At 46.1% G+C, this 25,801-nt stretch overlaps 1 protein-coding gene across 1 annotated transcript in view; it reads right to left on the reverse strand.

Annotated features, from left to right (window-relative positions):
• The window catches only part of LOC144601510 (myoferlin-like), a 285,637-nt gene that overhangs the window by 192,124 nt on the left and 67,712 nt on the right, over nt 1–25,801 (reverse strand). The window contains exons 6-14 of the mRNA XM_078413727.1: nt 14,956–15,095; nt 13,761–13,889; nt 10,266–10,328; nt 10,132–10,182; nt 7,608–7,638; nt 5,685–5,800; nt 3,916–4,042; nt 1,681–1,784; nt 1,508–1,576 (exon numbers count right to left, since the gene is read on the reverse strand). Of these exons, the coding sequence (XP_078269853.1) occupies nt 1,508–1,576; nt 1,681–1,784; nt 3,916–4,042; nt 5,685–5,800; nt 7,608–7,638; nt 10,132–10,182; nt 10,266–10,328; nt 13,761–13,889; nt 14,956–15,095 (830 nt within the window). The remainder of the gene's footprint in view (nt 1–1,507; nt 1,577–1,680; nt 1,785–3,915; nt 4,043–5,684; nt 5,801–7,607; nt 7,639–10,131; nt 10,183–10,265; nt 10,329–13,760; nt 13,890–14,955; nt 15,096–25,801) is intronic.

The raw sequence follows: 25,801 nt of genomic DNA on the forward strand, positions 1-25,801 counted from the left end.
GGTGAGCTTGCTACACCAGGTTGGACGGTCCAGAGCAAGAGACTCCCAAGTGCTGAGGTTGATGTCCAAGTCTTTGAGGGACACACTTTGAGGCAGTCCTTAAACCGTTTCTTCTGTCCTCCTACTGAGCGCTTGCCCTGACACAGTTCTCCATACAGAAGCTTTTTTGGCAGTCGACTCTCGGGCATTCTGACGACATGGCCTGCCCATCTGGCTAGGGCTTTCCGTAGGAGGGTGTGCACGCTGGGGGTTCCGGCCCGTTCCAAGACCTCTGTGTCGGGAATTTTGTCCTGCCATCTGATGTGGAGGAGACTGTGTAGGCAGTTCAAGTGGAAGTGGTTGAGCTGTTTGGCATGTCTGCTGTAGACAGTCCAGGTCTCACTGGGATAGAGAAGAGTGGTGAGCACCACTGCACGGTAGACCTTCAGCTTGGTGGTAAGGCTGAGTCCTCTCTGCTCCCAAACATTCCCACGGAGTCGCCCAAAGGCAGCGCTGGCCTTGGCAATCCTTTCTCAGATATGGGGCCAAAGACTGCTCACAATACTCCATTTGTGGCTTCACCAGCACCTTATTAAGCCTCAGCATTACATCCTTGCTTTTATATTGTAGCCCAGCTTGAAATTAATACTAGTGTTGCATCTGCCTTCCTGACCGCTGGCTCAACCTGCACATCAACCTCTTGTGAACCCACCACCAGCACCCCCAAATCCCTTACCTTCCATTTTCAAATCCTCTCCCCATTTAGAAGTAGTCTATCCCTTTATTCCCTCAACCAAATTGTATGACCGTACACTTTGCTACTCTGTATTACATTTGCCAATTCTTTGTAAACTAATCGCACTATAATATGCTGTTCTTTCATGACAACATATCAATGTTGGGCAAGTAAAAGACAAGAAATTCATAACATTTTACATATGCAGTTAGTGGTGTAAATATGAACAGGGGAGTTTATGCTAAAGGAAAAAAAACATTCAGATAATAATCTGCCTTCCTGTTCTTGCCACCAAAGTGGATAACCTCACATTTACCCACATTACACTGCATCTGCCATGCATCTGCCCACTCACCCAACCAATCCAAGTCACCCTGCAACCTCATAGCATTCTCTTCAGAGTTCACACTGCCACCCAGTTTTGTGTATTCCGCAAATTTGCTAATGCGACTTTTAATTCCTTCATCCAAATCGTTAATATATATATTGTAAATAGCTGTTTTGTTTTCATTGTTGTTGGTGTCATAATGTTATCATATCTCTTTCAGCACTTGGCACTGTAGCAGACCAAGTGAAAAATAATTATTAGGATTTAATTCCAGTTTCTGGTCACTTGATTTTATAGTATATCAACAATTTCCTAAACATTTTTGTGGACAGAAAGCATTAGATCAAGACAGAAAATATATAGCTCAGAATGGACTGGAAAGAATAAGCGGAAGATCGTGGCCACTGACTCAATATTGCCATAGCCAAAACAATCTTAGATAATGAAATGCAAGCAGGTCCTACCTTGACTTGAAGGTTGATAACTTGGTTCCACTCCGGGTTTGCATTCTTTTCTATTATCTTTGTACAAAGCTTAAAGCAGAAGAAAGAATCGGTGTTACATGTGGAGGGCAATTAGTAGCATGCAAGAATTCCACACACAAGTCATTGGAAAATGGACATGGGTAGATTCTCACCTTTTTCCCAGCGAAACTAACTTCCACGTATGGATCCACCAGGTTCTTCTTGTCTGTGCCTGCTCCAAAAATCGACTTCACACTTTCTACAAAGGCATCATCCACTAAAGGGTAAAACAAGAAGAAAAGTCACCACAACTTCTGGCACTTGGGGGGAGGGGAGAGGGGGGGAGTTGGGAGGGGGGAGGGAAGGAGAGGGGGGAGGGGAGAGGGGGAGGGGGGAGGGAGGGGACAGGGGGGAGAGAGGGGACAGGGGGGAGAGAGGGGGGGATGGGGCACGGGAGAGGGGGAGAGGGGGGAGGGAGAGGGGGAGGGGGGGAGAGAGAGGGGGAGGGGGGAGAGGGGGAGGGGAGAGGGGGAGGGGGAGGGGGAGAGGGAGAGGGAGAGGGAGAGGGAGAGGAGAGGGAGAGGGAGAGGGAGAGGGAGAGGGAGAGGGAGAGGGAGAGGGAGAGGGAGAGGGAGAGGGAGAGGGAGAGGGAGAGGGAGAGGGGGGAGGGGGAGGGGAGAGGGGGAGGGGGGAGGGGAGAGGGGAAGGGGAGAGGGGAGGGATAGGGGGAAAGAGAAGGGGGAAGCGGAGGGGAGAGAGGGGAGGGGGGGAGAGGGGAGAGGGGAGAGGGGAGAGGGGAGAGGGAAGAGGGGAGAGGGGAGAGGGGAGAGGGGAGAGGGGAGAGGGGAGAGGGGAGAGGGGAGAGGGGAGAGGGGAGAGGGGAGAGGGGAGAGGGGAGAGGGGAGAGGGGAGAGGGGAGAGGGGAGAGGGGGGAGGGGAGAGGGGAGAGGGGGGAGGGGGAGAGGAGGGAGGGAGAGGGGGGAGAGGGTGCTGCACCAATGCAGGAGAGGTTTGGGCCCAACTTGGTCTAGTACAAACTAAATCCTCGGCTCAAAATCAAAAAAATCACAAAATCGATCGTTATCTACAAGAGGAAATGTGGACTAAAGAAGGGTCGGCAACTGAATGACACATCCATAAACTGTGAAATGGGCAAATGAGATAATACCATGGATTAGAGTTTAGGGTTAGAGATCAAAGGCAGCACCTTACAGTTTGGCCGTGTGAGTGGTAGAGGGTTAGACAGAGTATGATTGAACATACAAAGTAACATTAACTTGATACAACTACTCATGGTTGGATTTTCTTTGCCAATATTAAAGCAAATGGAAGAGTCGAGGAAAGATTTAAATCTCTCCTCAATCCTTTCAGTCACTTTCCTGGTGGAGCACATTTGAAAATCTAGGCAAAAATGCAGCAGTCGCTGAAGTGCAAGGAAGGGCCTGATGTACAAAAAGATGGGGGGGGGGGGGGGAGGGGGAGTACTGGCGGAAGAAATGCTCAATATCAACCAACACTGCAAGCGTAAAGGTCATTACTGGATGGTCGAGAGATGGGTTGTGGCATTTAGAGGACAAATATGAAGTAAATTGGTGTCATGGAGTCATTGATTGATACAGTGTGGAAGATCATAAGATCATATGTGATAGGAGTAGAATTAGGCCATTCGGCCCATCAAGCCTACTTCACCATTCAATCATGGCTGCTCTTTCTCTCCCTCCTAACCCCATTCTCCTGCCTTCTCCTCCCCATAACCCCTGACACCTGGCCCTTCGGGACCTGAAGCAGGCCCTTCGGCCCAACATGCCCACACTGGCATTTCATGAAGGTGATCATTATAACTGTGATAATGTTAAGACCAGCTCTGGGATAGGAAGCTTATCAGAAAGTCAAACAGATTAAGTTTAGAATGCTTTTGAGAACAAATGCTCAAAGTTAGACACTGCTAGATCCAGAATATAGGCAAATGCCATCTGAGCACCAATGTTCGTGGTCCTTTGGAGTAAACAAAATCTGCATTACATTTAAGGGCAAGGGAACACAAATAGCTTGGTCAGGTGTTCCAATGAACATAATTGAAAGCATAATTAACTACAGATAGTCCCTGTTTCCCTCCCTTTCCCTTCCCAGTTCTCCCACCAGTCTTCCTGTCTCCAACTACATCCTATCTTTGTCCCGCCCCCTCCCCTGACATCAGTCTGAAGAAGGGTCTCGACCCGAAACGTCACCCATTCCTTCTCTCCAGAGATGCTGCCTGACCTGCTGAGTTACTCCAGCGTTTTGTGTCTACCTAAAATTGAAAGCAGGTAGCTGAAGATAAAATGGTGCGTCTTAGAGAGGACCTCTCTTGTTACAACATTCATCCAAGATGACCACGTTCTTCTCTCCAGCCCCCAAATCCAACTTACTCTGTGGAATGTCTTCTGCTCTGTAGATCTTCAGAAGGAATGTCACCCATCGAAGAGTAAGCCCTGCGGGAAGCAGCAGGTTGCTTTCAACATCATCCATGTCTTCATTTTTCCCTTTTTTCTCAACCTATTACATGGCATTCAAAGAAAAATAAATGAACATTATTAGAAAGCGACTTTTGCAAAGCACAATATTATTCAGCAGTTTCTGCCACTTTTGCCAACTTTATAATGTGGTCCATTACAAGATGTACTTGTGAAGAGGAGCTCCACTCTGATATCAGTGTTACTATTACCATTGGGTATTGGATACCCTGTTGTTCAAAACCTCCATCCCCAGCAGCAGTTTAATTTTCTTTTACTACAAACCTCAGCTTGCAGTTTTGGTCTGGAAACCCCCCCCCCCAAATTGTTCTTTCTCTCCCTCTCATTGGTACGAGTATGCTCGGATGAAGCAGTCAAAACCCGGATATTGCTATCCAGCAATTTATTTTGATTGTGTAGGAAGGAACAGCAGATGCTGGTTTAAAGTGAAGATTGACACAAAATGCTGGAGTAACTCAGCGGGTCAGGCAGCATCTCAGGAGAGAAGGAATAGGTGACGTTTTGGGTCGAGACCCTTCTTTAGATGAGAGTCAGGGGGAAAGGGACACGGGAGATATAGAGAGGGATATAGAGAGGTATAGAACAAATGAATGAAAGGTACACCAAAAAGCAACGATGATCAAGGAAAGGGGCCATTGTTAGCTGTGGGCGAGGTGAAAACGAGTTACAGACAATGAAACTCACCAGGATGACAGTGAAACCAGTACAACGACTAGGGTGGTGGGGGGGGTGGGAGAAAGAAAGATAGAGAGAGAGATATATATATATATAGAGAGAGATATATATGTATAGAGAGAGAGATATAGAGAGAGAGAGAGATATAGATATATATATATAATATATATATATAGAGAGAGAGAGATATAGAGAGAGAGAAAGAGAGCGAGAGGGAGAGGGAGAGGGAGAGGGAGAGGGAGAGGGAGAGGGAGAGGGAGAGGGAGAGGGAGAGAGGGGGTGCAAGGCTTACTTGAAGTTAGAGAAGTCAATATTCAACCACTGGGTTGTAAGTTGCCTAAGCAAAATATGAGGTGCTGTCCCTCCAATTTGTGTTTGGCCTCTCTCAATTTCTTTTGATTTCTTATTTTCCCACCATTATAAGTCGATTCCTCTAAAACCTTGACAAGCTCTGTCTTGCTTCCAGACGTCTTGCTTCCAGGTGATCAGCATACAGTATGGCCACAGAACAAGGAAGCCACCGCTCGCTGCCGGCCACGTGATCAGGTGTATTAAATGCATTTTGACGGAGGATAATTTTGGTTTACCATAGGTTTCTCAGAACGTAACCCCACCATACGTTGAAGAGCTCCTGTACTGCAATAAACCGGTTATCTAAAACATCACAGCTTTCACTTTGCCCACTCCAGATGTACCAAAGAAAATGATAATCATCTGTCGACTATTCCTCAACATATCCACCTTGTGATTGTGATTGACATACAGTCAAGAATTGTATGATTGATTTTGTTCATCACCCACACAATATGTGTGAAGTTCATAACCAAGTGTTTTCTGAGGGTCATGGTGTGTATTTTAATGAAGGGTGTTTGCAATGCTAAGGATCACAACATCTCAGAACTCAGAGGCTGAGAGTAGTTCTGAATATGCTCGAGATAACGCGTATTTGGCGAAAGACCAAACTCTCACATCAACCACAAAACCATTACCGGAGGGTCATCACCCGTGGCCAGGACAAACATGCTGACTTTCAGGTATCCTTTCGATCCTGTACTGGTGTCTTCAGGATCATGAAGTAGGAGCCATTTTCTCAAAACAGCGTGTCCTGTGGGTAGCAGAAATTTCAGCTTCAATGTTCAGTTTGTTTTAGTTTAGTTTAGAGATACAGCGCAGAAACAGACCCTTCGGCCCACCGAGTCCGCACCGACCAACGATCCCCGCACATTAACACTATCCTACACGCACGAGGACAATTTACACTTATACCGAGCCAATTAACCTACAAACCTGTAGGTCTTTGGAGTGTGGGAGGAAATCGTAGATCTCGGAGAAAACCCACGCGGTCACGGGGAGAACATACAAACTCCGTACAGACGGCACCCATAGTCAGGATTTATTCTTCACCAGACACAGGGAACTGGCCAGCAATATACACAGAGCTGAGGAGGGTCCGTTATATTCTCTCTGGGAAACATTCATGCAACATCTTTATAAAAAGAATCTGAACTGGGGCCAGTTTTGGTGCAGTTAAAATGGATATCATAATTTTAAGATTATCACTATCTCAAGGCTTTGTGTTGTGTGGGTTAACACCAGGAATGCAAGCAATTTAACTTAGCAATTCAAAGTCACAAAAGGATTTTAGTACCACGTACAAGATGAAGTGAAAGATTCATTGTGATTTGCCAAAGGAGGAGAGGCTCCTTAGTTCCTGTGCTTTGAAAAAGGAGTTTCAAATCAAGACATGTTAACATAGACAATAGGTGCAGGAGGAGGCCATTCGGCCCTTCGGGACAGCACCGCCATTCATTGTGATCATGGCTGATCATCCACAATCAGTAACCCGTGCCTGCCTTCTCCCCATATCCCTTGATTCCACTGGCCCCTAGAGCTCTATCTAACTCTCTTTTAAATTCATCCAGTGATTTGGCCTCCACTGTGGCAAAGAATTCCACAAATTCACAACTCTCTGGGTGAAAAGGTTTCTTCTCACCTCAGTTGTCAATGGCCTCCCCTTTATCTTTATCCCCTTTATCCCCTTTGTTCCGTCTGATTGTCTGCAAGTTATACTTAAAGCAGTGTCCTTTGTGTCCTTTAGCATGTAAACATCATTGGGCCAGTGTGGCTATACATCTGCACCCAATGGAGCCATGATATGTTCTGGGCACTGATTGTCCACAAGGAAACTGGAATCCCACCCACTAAAGGGAGGACATGCAACCTCACTGAAATGAGAAGCACAACAACAACAAAAAAACGCACCCAGGACTACATAAACGTAACTCCATCAAACGTTGGTCAAGTGTAGGAAGGAACTGCAGATGCTGGTTTAACCCGAAGGTAGACACAACAAGCTGGAGTAACTCAGCGGGTCAGACAACATCTCTGGAAAAAAGGAATAGGTGACGTTACGGGTCAGAAGAAGGGTGTCAACCCAAAACGTCACCTCATCCTTTACTCCAGAGATGCTGTCTGACCCATTGAGTTACTCCGGCGTTTTGCGTCTATCTTACATTTTGGTCAAGGTTGAGCAGAGTTAAAGTGGCCACGAGGGAACTACTGACAATCTTCACAGCCCCATGCAATGTGACAGCAGCATTATTTGCAACTACAAAGCTTCTCGCAATCAACACTGGATATTTCAAGCAACTCTAAACCTTAGTTATCTAGGGAGAAAGACGGTAAAAGAAAGACAAGGATGTCGGAGGCAGGAGATTGGATAATCGCAGGCAAAATTGAGCAGTGGGAATAAAAGAAAAGGGAAGACTGAATATTTTCTCAACACCAAATGACAGCTGCAGCAGCAGATCAATTATGAAAGGCAAAAGACACCATATATTTAAAGTGTCTAGCAGCTTTGTGAACGTGATCCCCGCTTCTATTTACAAAGAAAAGCACTACTCACTACTTACCAGTCTCATCATATACATATCCAATGTCCAACTACAAAACAAAATGGTTAATATTAAGTGAAGTTTAATTCCATACTTTTCAAACAATAAAGTGTATATGTCTATGAGTCACATATCACAGGCTGCACAAATTGTTGGAATAACATGTTGCGGATGTGGCTTCCTTGAAGTTTTCCAATATTAGTCATCTTACTATATACTTACTACATAGTTTAGCAAACATCCCTTTCAGATGTTCCTGTGCTTTGAAGAATGAGTTTCAAATCAAGGCATGTGGGAAGAGAATGTCTCCAATGATCGCAGTGATGGGAAATAAACCGGTCCATTTAAAATAAGGAATACCACCATTCCCCATTATTTAAACATGACTGGCAAAAAGCTACTAAACTTCAAGGATAATGATGAAACAAACTCCCGAAATCTGTTGTTTGGAATAATAAGGATCGTTTATCCTTCACTTCAATATTAAATCTCAGAAATTCAGCCTTCGCTATGTTTATTAACAATCTAGAAAAGCAAAATGACAAATATTCTTTTTCATAATAACTGCAATCACACAGATTGATGCACGATCCAGTCAACATTCTACAGACTGGCAAAAAATAATATTTCCGGTACCTATTAAGAAGTTTTAAAATGTCAACTAGCTGAAGAAACAAATAAATACTGGCATGCAGTGCTTTCTTTGTAGACTACTTTGTAGGTTAATTGACTGGGTAAATGTAAAAATTGTCCCTAGTATGTGTAGGATAGTGTTAATGTGCGGGGATCGCTGGGCGGCGCGGATTCGGTGGGCTGAAGGGCCTGTTCCTGCGCTGTATCTCTAAATCTAAATCTAAAAAAAAGGTGTGGGTATGCATGCCATTCCTTACTGTTGATGTACATGGTGGATCATCCTCCCATTAGGTGCTTAAGGTGTTTAAGGGCCTGACCGCATCAATTAAATAATAATTTTTAAATCTTTTATGATATTAAAAATGTGAAAATCTAGTCATTCGCTTTTAGCTTTTTAAAGAGGTGCCGGTACTGGCGTGGACTGTCACAACAAGTCATTCTTTCATCATATGACAGTCCCGCTATCCCGGGAATTAACCACATGAACCTACGCTGCACTGCCTCAATAGCAAGAATGTCCTATTTGAACAGTAGTTTGGTGGTAAAGGGAAGCAAAATAATTACCTGCAGAGCTGAGCATGGGGATGGGGTTTAGGGACTGAATGAATGAATGAATACTTTACATGTTTAGTTTAGTTTAGAGATGCAGCGCAGAAACAGGCCCTTTCGGCCCACCGGGTCCACGCTGACCAGCGATCCCCGCACACTAACACTATCCTACACCCACTAGGGACAATTTTTACATTTACCAAGCCAATTAACCTGCAAACCTGTACGTCTTTGGAGTGTGGGAGGAAACCGAAGATCTCGGAGAAAACCCATGCAGGTCATGGGGAGAACGTACAAACTCCGTACAGACAGCACCCGCAGTCGGGATGGAACCCGGGTCTCCGGCGCTGCATTCGCTGTAAGGCAGCAACTCTACCGCCGCGCCACTGTGACCGCCACTGTGCCAAGTCGCTGTGAAATTCTTTGTTTTGCATACCCAGAGTTGCAGGTATAAAGGATGCTGATAAAGTTCCAAAGTACACCCGCACTGTCCTCCTTCGTTCTCCCCCCCCCCCCCCCCCCCCCCTGCTCCACACCCCCCCCCCTCGCACCACCCCCCCTCCTTCACAGCAATCCACCCACGCCGGGTCCTCCTTTGCAATGGCTGGTGTAAAGCTCCCTTCAGAGACCACATTAAGGTTACCATTATCCCACAAGATTTGTAACAAAATCCAGCAATTCAGGAAAAGGAAGAGCTAGATAATATTAGCAACTCCAAAAAGTACAGTGCATATTAATCGCTGGGTTTATCAGATCCGTTATATCTCCAGATCTCCAAATTTGAGGAAGGATATTCTTGCTATTGAGGGCGTGCAGCATAGGTTTACTAGGTTAATTCCCGGAATGGCGGGACTGTCGTATGTTAAAAGACTGGAGCGACTAGGCTTGTATACACTGGAATTTAGAAGGATGAGAGGGGATCTTATCGAAACATATAAGATTATTAAGGGGTTTGACACGTTAGAGGCAGGAAACATGTTCCCAATGTTGGGGGAATCCAGAACCAGGGGCCACAGTTTAAGAATAAGGGGTAGACCATTTAGAACTGAGATGAGGAAAAACGTTTTCAGTCAGAGAGTTGTGAATCTGTGGAATTCTCTGCCTCAGAAGGCAGTGGAGGCCAATTCTCTGAATGCATTCAAGAGAGAGCTAGATAGAGCTCTTAAGGATAGCGGAGTCAGGGGGTATGGGGAGAAGGCAGGAACGGGGTACTGATTGAGAATGATCAGCCATGATCACATTGAATGGCGGTGCTGGCTCGAAGGGCCGAATGGCCTCCTCCTGCACCTATTGTCTATTGTCTATTGTTAGTTGTATAAGGCTAATAGCCAAAACACATGGATTAAATAAAAAAGCTCACCTTGAATTCTCCCATTAACGAATCTGAACGCAACGAAAATGAATTGTACACCTAAAAGGAAAACAATAAATTAAACGTGACTTGGAAGCTACCGGAAATCGTTGTAATTTATTGTAATGTCATGTGAAACTTACTCTAATTTGGATTGTGTCATCAAATAGCTCATCTGGTGTCCGAGTTACGTTGAAGAAGAAAATCTGCCAAGATGAAAACAGCAGTTAGGGAGGGTGGGCAGGAAGGGTTGGCAAAGTCTGTTCAAAATAGCCAGACATCAACATCACTGGCAAATAATTCTTGTGCTTCAAACTGCACAAGAACTCCAGTCAACCTGTGCTTATCCATGGCCTTCAACATTCATAAGGACATAAGTGACAGGGGTAGAATGAGGCCGTTCGGCCCATCAAGTCTACTCCACCATTCAATCATGGATGATCAATCTCTCCCTCCTAACCCCATCCTCCTGCCTTCTCCCCATAACCTCGGACACTTCTACTAATCAAAAAATCTATCTATCTCCGTCTTAAAAGTATTCACTGACTTGGTCTCTACAGCCTTCTGTGGCAAAGAATACCACAGATTCACTTCTCAGACCTCAGACTAAATACCTCAGACTAAATAAAATTCTCCTCATCTCTTTCCTAAAAGAACGTCCTTTAACTCTGAGGCTATGACCTCTGGTCCTAGACTCTCCCACTAGTGGAAACATGCTCTCCACATCCACTCTATCCACGCCTTTCACTATTCTGTTTGTTTCGATGAGGTCCCCCCCTCCCCCCTCAATCCACTAAATTCCAAGCGAGTACAGGCCGAGCTGACAAACGCTCATCATAGCTTAACCTACTCATTCCTGGGATCATTTTTGTAAACCTCCTCTGGACCCTCGCCTGAGCCAGTGCTTTAGAGCCTCAGCATTGCATCCCTGTTTTTTTATACAAGCCCTCTTGAAATAAATGCAAGCATTGAGTTTGTTTTCTTTACTACCGATTCAACTTGCAAATGAACCTTTATGGGGAATCCAGCACCAGCACTCCCAGGTCCATTTGCACCTCCGATTTCAGGATTCATTCCCCATTTAGAAAATAGTCTGCTCCTTTGTTCCTACTATCAAAATGCATGGAATTTAGAAGATTGAGGGGGGATCTTATAGAAACTTACAAAATTCTTAAGGGGTTGGACAGGCTAGATGCAGGAAGATTGTTCCCGATGTTGGGGAAGTCCAGAACAAGGGGTCACAGTTTAAGGATAAGGGGGAAGTCTTTTAGGACCGAGATGAGAAAGTTTTTTTTCACACAGAGTGGTGAATCTGTGGAATTCTCTGCCACAGAAGGTAGTTGAGGCCAGTTCATTGGCTATATTTAAGAGGGAGTTAGATGTGGCCCTTGTGGATAAAGGGATCAGGAGGTATGGAGAGAAGGCAGGTATGGGATACTGAGTTGGATGATCAGCCATGATCATATTGAATGGCGGTGCAGGCTCGAAGGGCCGAATGGCCTACTCCTGCACCTATTTTCTATGTTTCTATGTTTCTATGCATGACTCCACACTTTGCTACACTATATTCCATCTGCCTTCATTCAGTGGGGGTACCATTGTTGCATTCATCCCCACCCACCTTCTTCAATAGCAATATCCCAGGGATATCATCCATGACTGGAAACCTGATTGCATTAGCTAAATAAATACGTCAAATGGACCAATATTCTGTAGAGATTAACTCATCCTGCTGCCCTCATGAAGGTATTTCCATCACCTACAAGAGTAGTCAGGATCCAATTCAACAAATATTAACTAGACAACCCGTAGTTTCAGCTCATTCCAGAATCCCTCCATCATAGAGATGAAAGCAGCCCATTTGATCGGCATCCAATGCAATTCAAGAAAAGGAGGAGCTAGATAATGTCAACATTTCCAAAAAGCTCAGTATTTATTCATTAATCCTTCAATGCATTCTTCCAACACCACTGCCTCACAGCAGCACCTACAGAACAAACTTCAACCTGCTGTCCCCCTCACCTTCCTCATCGGGTATATTGGTAGATACTTTCAACTTTTGTAGGGTCCGCTCTGAGTTATATGTACTTATTGGGCTCAAGACATACAGTGCCCTCCATAATGTTCGGGACAAAGACCCATCATTTATTTATTTGCCTCTGTACTCCACAATTTGAGATTTGTAATAGAATTGTAATTTCTACATGGTGAAACCAAAATGTATAAAAATGGCTTTTAATAAAATCTGACAATGTGCACTTTAACTGATTTTTTTTCTATTACAAATCTCAAATTGTGGAGTACAGAGGCAAATAAATAAATTTTGGTTCTTTGTCCCAAACATTATGGAGGGCACTGCAGAAACCTTTTCTATGTTTAAGTCCTGGCACTTTTTAATTAACAGCACTATGGGATTATCTTCACCACACTTGAAACTGTTGTTCAAAGGTGGCTCAATAGCCTTTAAAATATATTTTGAAGTAGCAATTCCAATAACCAATGAAGCATTAAAGTGTCACAAAAAGGTTTGGGATCAATTGATGCAACTTTATGTTGCCATTGTAATTTTGCACATGCCAGTTTCCCACCAAACACAGCCAGTATCTGTGGGATGCACATCAAGAACAATGACGGGATACCTCGGTTTATCTTTGAAAAATGCCATGGGATCCTGAACACCAAGGTAGCAGACAGGCTAACACTATTGAACACCAAGGTAGCAGACAGGCTAACACTACTGAACACCAAGGCAGCAGACAGACTAACACTACTGAACACCAAGGCAGCAGACAGACTAACACTACTGAACACCAAGGCTGCAGACAGGCTAACATTACTGAACACCAAGGTAGCAGACAGGCTAACACTACTGAACACCAAGGTAGCAGACAGGCTAACACTACTGAACACCAAGGTAGCAGACAGGCTAACACTACTGAACACCAAGGCTGCAGACAGACTAACACTACTGAATACCCAACTCCAAGGTAAAAGAGGACTAGCCTATATTGCATTATCGAGATGACACCTTCATAGTACGAAAGGACACCTTTGATTCGTCCGTCAGTGCTAAAGATTCACACGGGGGTATTGAGATATCCAAGTGAATCCTTGCATTAGTTATAAAGTTGGGCAGTATTTAAAAGTGTGGGGAAAATTCCAATGTTAAGTGGACAAAAGCATTGGAAAATGACTCCGGACTGTCAAAGCAGCCACAGCCGGACATAAAAACAGCTTTTGTCCACGAGCAGTAGCTCTACTCAACAACCAAACGTCTGTAGCCTCCATTTGCTCTGGTATTTTGTTTCATTCACATGTTTAAACTATAATGTTTTATTCGTAATGTTTTAATGTTTTATATTATATTGTTAATTGTTTACTGTATGTCGTGTTGTTACTTGCCAGCAAAGCACCAAGGCACATTCCTTGTATGTGTACATACCCGGCCAATAACATTTATTCAATTCAATTGAAAAATATACTTCATTCATTAAATATTCAGAAATAATAGGGAACATAAAATGTTAAGTGATAGGAATAACATTAGTTCATCCTCAGCCACTTCAAAATTACACAAAAGTCACAAAAGAAAATTCCAACTACGAAGTTTTTTACTTCAGCGTTTCGGTTGATTGTACCTCATCAAAGTGGGGGTTGTTTCCTCTTCGGATCCTTGTTCGATGAGTCTGATTGCAGACCGTCACTTTAACCACAGGCTTTACATTATTGCCAGCTAACTGACGTGCAGCAATGACCCTCACTCGAATCTGAAAAGGCAGCAAGTTCAACAGTTCTGATCCATATTCAGAGGGAAGCTAAATTAAAAAATGAATCCGCTAGCAGCTAGTTTCCTGCTGATGGAAACAGTCGAAGTTAAGTGCTGCCTTGCACTTCTACAAGTTCGACATCTTTGCAATTAATAAATATTAAAGTGGTTCCACAAATAAAGCAAAATAAATTTTCCAACCGAGGAAGCAACATGTTTATTTGACTCTTCCAATGTACGGAAGGAACATGGATAGGACAGTTTTGGAGGGATGTGGGCCAAACGTGGGCAGGTTAGACTAGTGTAGTGTTGCCAGTCTGCACAGGTTTCCACACTGTATGTACCTCCGCGCTGTATCTCCGAAGTCTAAAGTACAGTGCGAAGTTGCCTCACTTTGAGGTACAGACTTGGGGGGGGGGGGGGGAATTGCCTCCAGCTAGGGTTGCCAACTATCTCACTCCCAAATATGGGACAACGGTGACGTCACCCAGCCAGCGGCCACATGCTCCAGCTCCACCAATGGCGGCCGCCTGGGCCGGAAGGCGTGTTGCTATGCAACCTCCGTTAAGCGGCGCCCGGGCCTCTGAACCTAGACTGTCCGGAGCTAAAATGTCAGAAAGAGTGTGGGGATCTACAGCATCCTGGCCCACAGCGTCTGGGCCTACAGCGCCCCCCCGGGCCTAATACGGGACAAGGGCGGCCCCGTACGGGACAAACCAATATAGCCCAAAATACAGGATGTCCCGGCTAATACGGGACAGTTGGCAACCCTACCTCCAGGGCCTGCAAGGTGGGCTACAGGAGGCAGCCCCAGGACACAGGCGCGGTCGCGCGGGCGAGGAGAGGGATGTTGGTCGGCGGGTGGAGCTGGCCTGGGGTTCGCCTGGATCGGGAGACGCTCCAGTACATCGAGCATTTTGGACTTTGTGTGATGTTTTTGCACCAAAATGGGACAACTTGTGCACGTGTGATCCATGCGAAAATAATTTCACTGTGCAGTGCACACGTTACAATAACACACCTTTGGCCATTGTATGAATTCACTCTATGAATCTAACATTATATACCTGGAAATCCTGAGGTTTATTGGAGAGCAACCTCTTACTTTTCTTCTTGCGAAGCCTTCTGGCTGCTGGATGGGATGGTACACCCGAGGGTCCTGTAACCCCTCCTGCTCCACCTTCCACATCACCTTCATCACCTTCTTCTGCAAAGGGCGAGAGATTAAGTGAGAACTCAGATTATTTCCATTTACATATGCCTTCCCTGACACACAATGCTGGAGTAACTCAGCGGGTCAGGCAGCATCTCTGGAGAGAAGGAATGGGTGACGTTTCGGGTCGAGACCCTTCGTTCAATCACAATCACAATCATACTTTATTAGCCAAGTATTTTTTACAACATACGAGGAATTTCATTTGCCGTACAGTCATAACAATAAAAAGCAGCAGGACACACAAAATACACTTTAACATGAACATCCACCACAGTGACTCCTCCACATTCCTCACTGTGATGGAAGGTGAAAAACAGTTCAATCTCTCCCTTCTTTGTCCTCCAGCGGTCGGGGGCCTCGAGCCTTCCGTTGACGGGACGATCGTGACTCCCGTAGCCGGCGGCGGGCCTTCCTCGTCGGGGTGATCAAGCTCCTGCATCGGGGGGGGAATCTCAGCTCCCCCGCGCCGGGCGATCTACCCCGGGTCAGGGCTGGTCGAACGTCGTGTGGCTTGGAGCTTCCCGACCGGTCTCAACCCGAGACTGCGAGCTCCTGATGTTAAAGATGGAGCATCGATCCAGGCAAGGGATCGCACGCTCAGATGGTAAGTCCATGGCTCAAAGTCAGTCCCAGGCAAGGCCTCCAGCTCCGTGATGTTAAGCCACAGAGCGACCGGAGATACGATCCAGAAAACAATCGCAACTCCAGCAAGGTAAGAGATTGAAAAATGTTTCCCCCGACCCCCTCCCTCACCCCCACATCAAACAAACCAGAGGACATTAACACAGACTTTTAAATCTCACCGAAAACAACAAAAAAAGGCCGAAAAGGACAGACAGATTCCATGCGAGGCAGCCATCGTGCGGCACCCAGTTGTTTCACCAAAATCAGCACCCTTGCAGTTGCCTGCTTGGGTGGCAATTGAATTAGACTTGTATGTACAGCAGTTCATATGCATGGCATACAGTACTTTAAGAAACAAAGATGGGGCACTGTTCAGATATTATCTAAGCAATTAAGTTATTCATAGAATACAATAGCTAAAGTGTGTAGGAAATCTCAGTGTGTACAGAATCCCCCTTATCCTCACTTTCCACCCCATCCAAACAATTATCCTCCAACATTTTCGCCACCTCCAACGGGACTCCACTACTGGCCACATCTTCTCATCTCCTCCCCTTTCTGCGTTCCGCAGAGACCGTTCCCTCCGCAACCCCCTGGTCCACTCGTCCCTTCCCACCCTTCCCACCCCCTCCCCGGGCACTTTCCCCTGCAACTGCACGAGATGCAACACCTGTCCCTTTATCTCCCCCCTCGACTCCATCCAAGGACCCAAACAGTCTTTCCAGGTGAGACAGAGGTTCACCTGCACCTCCTCCAACCACAGGTTCCAGATGTCAACCTCTCTACATCGGCGAGACCAAACGTAGGCTCGGTGATCGTTTTGCTCAACACCTTCGCTCAGTCCGCCTTAACCAACCTGATCTCCCGGTGGCTGAGCACTTCAACTCCCCCTCCCACTCCCAGTCTGACCTTTCTGTCATGGGCCTCCTCCAGTGCCATAGTGAGGCCCACCGGAAATTGGAGGAACAGCACCTCATATTTCGCCTGGGCAGCTTACAGCCCAGTGGTATGAACATTGACTTCTCCAACTTTAGATAGATCCTCTGTCCCTCTATTCCCTTCCCCCTTCCCAGTTCTCCCTCTATCTTCCTGTCTCCACCTATATCCTTCCTTTGTCCCACCCCCTCCCCTGATATCAGTCTGAAGAAGGGTCTCGACCCGAAACGTCACCCATTCCTTCTCTCCAAGATGCTGCCTGACCTGCTGAATTACTCCAGCATTTTGTGATACCTTCAATAGCTAAAGTGTAGTGTGCAGTTCCTTGAATATTATTCAGAGACATTTTCAGACAAACGGAATTATTACCAGTACAATGAATTAACGCGGTACTCCAAACAGATACATAGGAAACTTAAACACACAAGAATGACTCAAGAAGTGACCAGGCATTCCATAGGGATCAACCAAATTTTCAACCAGATTCTTGAACACTATTTAATGCTGAATCTCTAAGAACAGAAGCTAATTTATGTTATGTGTGGGAAGGAATTGCAGATTCTTTACATCAAAGATAGACACAAAATTCTGGAGTAATTCAGCGGGGCAGGCATCTCTGGAAGATAACATGTTACAATTCTTAATCAGCGTCACAACTACAAATAGCTCGAAGTCCAGATGCATCCACGATGGCAATGACCCATTAACTTTGTTCCTCGTTTTGTCCTTAAGCCACTACGCCAATATTATCGCCAAGTCATTCAGCCCTTACTTAGACATTTCAACAACCCCATTGCAATCAACACAAAAACGCTGACAAGGTCATTTTGTTCAGAGCAAGGAACATTTCAGCACTAGAGGAAAATAAACTATTCCTGCAGAATCTAGCTTCAAATTTGTCAAACATTAGAACTAATGATGCATTATTAGTTTAAAGTTCATAAGAAGTGTAAACAACAAAAAAACAAAATCACTGCAGGAAATGCCTGGGCATAAACTGGTAGCAGTAACATTACAAGCTGCCTTTGTTCCCCAGAAATTCAGATCTCAAATAGAGAATTTACCCACGGCATTTTATCTTGTGAAAATATTCCATGTGATTAGAGCAGCTGTCCTGTTGAAATGCCACCGCCCCGAACACGAAGAAAGAAAAGTTAGAAAGTGAAGATTAGTTAATAGAACAAATACCATCATCTGTGAGGCCGAGCGAGCGTGGTTAAAACGCGTGGGGGTTGAATGTTGTTTAACCGTAGGAATCTGGTCAATTCCAAGAGAGCACTTCTCAAATAAATAACCTCAGTTAACCAACGACCAAACCCTTGGTCTCCTCATCACGATCTTTCCCAAAAAGGATAACAAAAACAGGTTTACAGAACAAATGAAGTATAACTTCACAACTGAATGGGCGGCGCGGTGGCATAGCGTCATAGAGCGACTGCCTCACAGCGCATGAGACCCGGTTCGATCCTGACTACGGGTGATGTCTGTACGGAGTTTGTACGTGAGTTCTCCACTTGGGTTTTCTCCAAGATCTTCGGTTTCCTCCCACACTCAAAAGACATGCAGGCTTGGTGGTTAATTGGTTAATTGGTGTTAATGTAAAATAGTGTTTAGTGTTAATGTGCAGGGATCGGTGGTCGGTACGGACCCGGCGGGCCGAAGGGCCTGTTTCCTCGCTGTACCTCTAAACTAAACTGCCTGAAGCAAGCCTGGTAGTGGTCCTAATACACAAAATAACATTTCAACTCTTACCTTTTAAAATAGCATAGCTAATTACTGACCCATTCCACAGGCTTGCTTTACATGCCCAGTTTATTGGTGGATTACGAACAATGTACTCCATTCTTTAAAGTATGAGGAATGAGTAACGATGTGTTTGCAACACCACGAGTTTCATGCTAGGCCTTGAATGCAATACTGTGCAAGGGTATGCTTCCTATCAGCTTGATATCAACCTAGTGGGTTACTATAAAGAGCACATCATGACAAGAATGTTTGAGTAGATAAAGGAGAACCGGATGTGACAACATAAATTCTGCATTTTTCAGGTGGAATAGTGAAATAAATTGATGCCATTTCACTGTGGCTCTGCTACCCTTGAATGAGGATTGGGAATTTACAAGCAACACCATCTTCATCTTGTGCTTGACTCTTAAGGGATTAAGTACAGTCTAGTTTTGATTTATTGCCACGTGTACCAAGGTACAATGTGTGCGAAGCAGTCAGCAAAAAGACAATACATGATTACAATCGAGCCATTCACAGTGTAGATACATGATAAGGGAACAACATTTAGTGCAAGATAAAGCCAGTAAAGTCCAATCAAACATAGTTTGAGGGTCACCAATGAGGTAGATAGTAGTTCAGCACTGCTCTCTGGTTGTGGTAGGATGGTGCAGTTGCCTGATAACAGCTGGGAAGGAACTGTCCCTGAATCTGGAGGTGTGCGTTTTCACACTTCTATACCTTTTGCCCGATGGGAGAGGGGAGAAGAGGGAGTGGCCAGGGTGCGACTCGTCCTTGTTTATGCTGCTGGCCTTGCCGAGGCAGCGTGAGGTGTAGATGGAGTCAATGGGAGGGACGTTGGTGTGTGTGATGGTCTGGACTGCGTCCACAATTTGCTGTAATTTTGTACCAAACCATGTGTGATGTATGAAAGGTGCAAACTTGGGATATATCACAGAGGTAAAGGATGATTTGCTGTTTTTACAATTGTTTGTACCTCTGCAACTACAGGCAGTGGTAATGGGGGACCCACTGAAAATCAGTAGTGCACCTCATGGGGCAGCAATGACAGCAACAGCACCCTGGGTATTCTGCACAAGGGAGGCGACATCTTCATCGAGGGCAAATCAGTGGTGTCCTCACAGCGCATGTAGCATGCAGAAAGGCTGCACTCTGGTGCATGCTCCAACTCTGGTCTGCATGACTGCACACCCTCTATCACAGCTGGTGATGTCCCAGCCACTCACTGGTGACTTCAACTGCAGCAGTGACAATCTGCAGACAAACTAGGTGTCAGCAGCAAACTGCAGATAAAAGGACTGGACAAGCTAGATGCAGTAAAAATGTTCCCAATGTTGGGGGAGTCCAAAACCAGGGGCCACAGTCTAAGAATAAAGAGGAGGCCATTTAATAATAATAATAATAATAATAATAATAATATTTGTCATAGAAACATAGAAAATAGGTGCAGGAGTAGGCCATTCGGCCCTTCGAGCCTGCACCGCCATTCAATATGATCATGGCTGATCATCCAACTCAGTATCCCGTACCTGCCTTCTCTCCATACCCCCTGATCCTTTTAGCCACAAGGGCCATATCTAACTTCCTCTTAAATGTAGCCAATGAACTGGCCTCAACTACCTTCTGTGGCAGAGAATTCCACAGACTCACCACTCTCTGTGTGAAGAAATGTTTTCTCATCTCAGTCCTAAAAGACTTCCCCCTTATCCCTAAACTGTGACCCCTTGTTCTGGACTTCCCCAACATCGGGAACAATCTTCCTGCATCTAGCCTGTCCAACCCCTTAAGAATTTTGTAAGTTTCTATAAGTTTCTATAAGTTCCCCCCTCAATCTTCTAAATTCCAGCGAGTACAAGCCAAGTCTATCCAGTCTTTCTTCATATGAAAGTCCTGCCATCCCAGGAATCAATTTGGTATATATGTAGTCATATCTAGGTTGGCACAGGGTCAACGATACAATGAAATGTATTTGACAAGACAACGGGTCACCTCAGCAGTAATATTCCAATGATAAATAAGATTAAAATGACATTAGTAAGGTAAAAAGACAATATTAAAATAATCAACATATATGATGTGAAATGTGTTTATGAGTTCAGAAGCCTGATGGCCTGATGGTAGAACTGTTCTTAAGTCTGGTGGTACGGGCAGCCATACTCCTGTATCGTCTGCCTGACGGTAACATGGAGAACAGCCTGCGTGCTGGGTGGCTGTGGTCCTTGATGATGCTGCGTGCCTTCCGCAGGCACCGCCGGTAGAAAATGTCCTGAATGGCCGGGAGACAGTTGCCAGTGATGTGCTGTGCCGTCTTCACCACTCTCTGTAGTGATTTGTGGCTGTGGGCAGAACAGTTCCCGTAACAGACTGTAATGCAGCCCGTCAGCAGGCTCTCGATGGTGCATCTGTAGAAGTTTGTGAGGATGCTGGCGTTCATGCCAAACTTCCTCAGTCTTCTCAGGAAAAAGAGCCGCTGGTGGGCCTTCTTTGTTATTGTGTCTGTGTGCAGTGTCCAGGAAAGGTCCTCAGTGATGTGCACACCGAGGAACTTAAAGCTGCTGACCCTTTCAACCTCAGCATCACCGATGTGGATGGGGAGGTGTCCAGTCCCCCGCTGTCTCCTGTGGTCCACCATCATCTCATTAGTTTTGCTGACATTGAGAGAGAGGTTATTTTCCTGGCACCAGCTGTCTAGTGCCTTTACCTCCTCTCTGTAGGCCGTCTCCTGGTTGTCTGTGATGAGGCCCAAGATGGTCATGTCGTCAGCAAACTTTAGGGTGCTGTTTGAGCTGTGCTTAGCAAACAGGTGAGAAAAAACTTTTTCACCCAGAGAGTTGTGAGTTTGTGGAATTTTCTGCCACAGAAGGCAGTGGAGGCCAATTCACTGAATGAATTTAAAAGAGAGTTAGATAGAGATCTAAGGGCTAGTGGAATCAAGGGATATGGGGAGAAGGCAGGCACGGGTTACTGAGAGGTCGTGCTCTCTGGCAACTGGTCAAATTATTTATCTGTCTGAAGAAGGGTCTTGACCCGAAACGTCAACCATTCCTTCTCCCCAGTGATGCTGCCTGACCCGCTGAGTTACTCCAGTATTTTGTTTCTACCTTCGATTTAAACCAGCATCTGCAGTTCTTTCCTATGCAGTCTATTTATCTGTTCCCTTCACTGTTAGTTGTTCAGATGACCCTTCAGGATCTGTGTAGAGAGACTGTGTGGCAAGATTTGGCTGAAGTAGATAGCCAAATCTATAGCAGAAGCTGGGAAATTTGGGATTGGCATTCTTGGTGGTGGGCACGAACCAGTTCATCAGGTGAGAGGCATTCTTGATTGCCCTCTACGGCTCATATCCCACTCCAGCAACCGCTCGAGCCATCTTTCACTTCATCCCGAGGGCTAAAGTGGATTATGTTTGTTTGTGATAATCTACCGTTGCACAAAGAGAGCAGATATGTTTAACGCAACCTTCATGCTGACACCTTCCTTTGCCTGCTGTACTGCAGAAGAGTTGCTGTGGAGAAACACCTGCAATCACAAGTCAATCGGGCAGTGGTCCACAAATAGGGTTGCCAACTATCTCACTCACAAACTAGAGACAAAAGGTGACGTCATCGCCCCGCACCCCACGTGACCTCACCCATTCTGCGGCTACGTGCTCCTACTCCACCAACAGCGGCAGACTGGGCCGGGAGGCGGGTTGCTATGCAACCTCCGTTAGGCGGCGCCCGGGCCTTCGGGCCTACAGTGGCCCACCGGGGCTACAGTGTCCGGGCCTACAGCCCCCCCCCCCCCGGGCCTAATATGGGACAAGGGCGGCCCCGTACGGGACAAAACAATTTAGCCCAATATACGGGATGTCCTGGCTAATACGGGACAGTTGGCAACCCTATCCACAAACAATGTCCTGGAGACCTCGTGAAAAAATAATATGATGAATTATTCCATGGGCAGATTGCCAGATCCCATTGGCAGAATGCCCCATCGTGAAAACTCTCAAACACCAAGATCTCTATTGACTGTTTGAGAAAAGCATCTTTCCTGTCAAATCCTTGCTGCACAGCCAGAGTCTCAATCCCACTGCAGGGAGACGTGGAGGTGGCGAGGTCTAGACATTCATCCTCCTCCTTGAGTTTGCCAAGGTGTGGAGAGGGATGCAGTTATTCTTGTTGAGGCTTGCTCCAGGTTGTACAACTATTTGGGAAATGCACAAAGTGATCTGAACGAGAGACGCGCTGTGGTCTGTCTGGAAACTCCGTCTCGCAGTGTCAGATGTCCACAAGCCAATATCACCAATGGCCCAAGGTGCAGGAACAGACGCTGAGGCATGCACAGTCTTGGTGCAGGAACCGCAAATGCATGTGGGGAAGGATAACAATCTTCCCTACAGCCATCAGGCTGATAAACACTACACCCAATAAGCTCAAAACAACAGGAAGGTAGACACACAATGCTGGAGTAAATCAGCAGGTCAGGCAGCATCTCGGGAGAGAAGGAATGGGTGACGTTTCGGGTCAAGACCCTTCTTCAGACTCGAAACTCCATAGCTCTAAACTACGTAGACTTGGGGGCATTGGTTTAGTCTTTTTGCACTATTATTGTTTTTTAGATTTTTTAGATTTTAGATTTAGAGATACAGCGCGGGAACAGGCCCTTCGGCCCACCGAGTCCGCGCCGCCCAGTGATCCCCGCACATTAACACTATCCTACACACACTAGGGACCATTTTTACATTTACCCAGTCAATTAACCTACATACCTGTACCTACATACCTGCACTTACATGTGTGTGTGTGTGTGTGTGTGTGTGTGTGTGTGTGTGTGTGTGTGTGTGGGTGTGTGGGGGTGTGTGTGTGTGTACACGCACACTGCATTTTTTTCTGGTTTATTATATTATTCACACTGTACTAGCGGCTGCGGCTCTCTGGCAGTCTGTTGTCTTTTTTCCTTTTTTTTGTTTGTGTCGGTGTTGGGATGGTTTTTGTTTCTGTTTTTGGCTGTGTATGTGTGGTGGGGGGGTGGGGGGTGGGGTGTGGGGGGTGGGGTGGGGCGGGGGAAACCTTTCTTTTATTAGGTCTCTTCCCCGGGGCGCAGCTCGCCCGCGGGGCCTTCCATTGCCCGGCGCGGCGCGGCTGCGGGACTTAACATCGCCGGCGCGGCTCGGCCGCGGGACGTTTCAGTGCCCGGTGCGGCTCGGCCGCTGGACTTAACATCGCCCGGTGCGGCCGCGGGACGTTTCAGTGCCCGGCGCGGCTTGGCCGCTGGACTTAACATCGCCAGCGCGGCTCGGCCGCGGGACGTTTCAGTGCCCGGTGCGGCTCGGCTGCGGGACGTTTCAGTGCCCGGTGCGGCTCGGCCGCTGGACTTAACATCGCCCGGTGCGGCTCGGCCGCGGGACGTTTCAATGCCCGGTGCGGCTCGGCCGCGGGACGTTCCAGTGCCCGGCGCGGCTTGGCCGCTGGACTTAACATCGCCAGCGCGGCTCGGCCCTGGGATGTTTCAGTGCCCGGTGCGGCTCGGCCACTGGACTTAACATCGCCCGGTGCGGCCGCGGGACGTTTCGGTGCCCGGGGCGGCTCGGCCGCGGTGCCTTCCATCCCCTTGGGGGGGCTGTGCGTGTCGTTTGCCTCGGTAGGGGTCGAGCTGCCTGTCCGTGGGTGCGGGGGGAAGAGAGGGGAAGTTTTGTTGCCTCCATCACAGTGAGGGGGTGTTTGGAGTCACTGTGATGGATGTTTGTGTTGGGGTCGGGTGTCCTGTGTTATTTTCTTTTTTGCTGTGTCTTGTGTGACTGCTGAAATTTCGTTCGGTGTTTGTGCCGAGTGACAATAAAGTGTTGTTATGTTATGTTATATTCTGTTGTGCTGCTGAAGTAAGAATGTCATCGTTCTATCTGGGACATTTGACAGTAAAACACTCTTGACTGGTGATCCTGTTGCCACTGGACATTGAAGGGCTGTCCCCTGTATATTCCATCAGTGAAGTATTCGAGTTTGTGCTGAATGATTAGAGCAGTGATCTGGTGCAAGAGCATGTATTGAAATGCTTCCCAAAACACACAGGAGTCAATAACACAGCCTGTATTTACTGTACACATATAAAGCACGCTTGAAAAAACATTTTCCTCCGGTTTCTACCTGCCCAAAGATTTACGCAGTCATGGTTAATAAATAGTACACGAACATTATATATTTTTTTAAATATCAATGGTTGTGTATAAACAAGAAGTTTCACTCCCTCTGCACTCTTTCACACGGTGGAAAATTAAAATGTATCCAAACTTAAAATAGCATAATTTTGGCGTAGAAATCCTAGCCACTGGTAGGTGTGTCAAAACTGTCAAATCTGGCACAGCAAGATAAATCAGTAAATTGGAGTGACGTTAATGAGACAGATACATTTAAATCATTTGCAAATAATAACAAGTTCTGAAGATCAAATTACACCATGCACATTGCATGCCTGACTTGCCAATACGATCAGATTTAAACATATTTGAAGATAGACACAAAAAGCCAGAGTAACTCGGCAGGTTCAAACCGGGGAAGACGAAGGGTCTCGACCCAAACAACGTCACCCATTCCTTTTCTCCAGAGATGCTGTCTGTCCCGCTGAGTTACTGCAGCTCTTTGTGTCTATCTTCAGTTTAAACTGCAGCTCGTTACAACACATTAAATATATTTGACTTTAGATTGCAAGTTTGACAAAAACATTAGAAATTATGACGTTTATGACACTGGATATTTTGAAACTGAAAACATGTCAGTGAATCAAAACTAATTCGTCCACATTAATTGAAATCACTAAGTCCAGATGAGGCCAAACTGATCTCCCGGTGGCCGAGCACTTCAACTCCCCCTCCCATTCCCAGTCTGACCTTTCTGTCATGGGCCTCCTCCAGTGCCATAGTGAGGCCCACCGGAAATTGGAGGAACAGCACCTCATATTTCGCCTGGGCAGCTTGCAGCCCAGCGGTATGAACATCGACTTCTCCAACTTTAGATAGTTCCTCTGTTCCTCCCTTCCCCTCCTCCTTCCCAGTTCTCCCACTGTCTTTCTGTCTCCACCTATATCCTTCCTTTGTCCCGCCCCCCTGACATCAGTCTGAAGAAGGGTCTCGACTCGAAACGTCACCCATTCCTTCTCTCCTGAGATGCTGCCTGACCTGCTGAGTTACTCCAGGATTTTGTGAATAAAGTCCAGATGAAAGGTCATTTCGGACATTTGACACCCTGTTTGCATGATAGCCTGCAGTGCCCTCCATAATGTTTGGGACAAAGACCCATCATTTATTTATTTGCCTCTGTACTCCACAATTTGAGATGTGTAATAGAAATAAATCACATGCGGTTTTATTGTCAGATTTTATTAAAGGCCATTTTTATTCATTTTGGTTTCACCAT

The sequence above is a fragment of the Rhinoraja longicauda genome, chromosome 16, assembly GCF_053455715.1.
Source record: "Rhinoraja longicauda isolate Sanriku21f chromosome 16, sRhiLon1.1, whole genome shotgun sequence".
Lineage (NCBI taxonomy): Eukaryota > Metazoa > Chordata > Chondrichthyes > Rajiformes > Arhynchobatidae > Rhinoraja > Rhinoraja longicauda.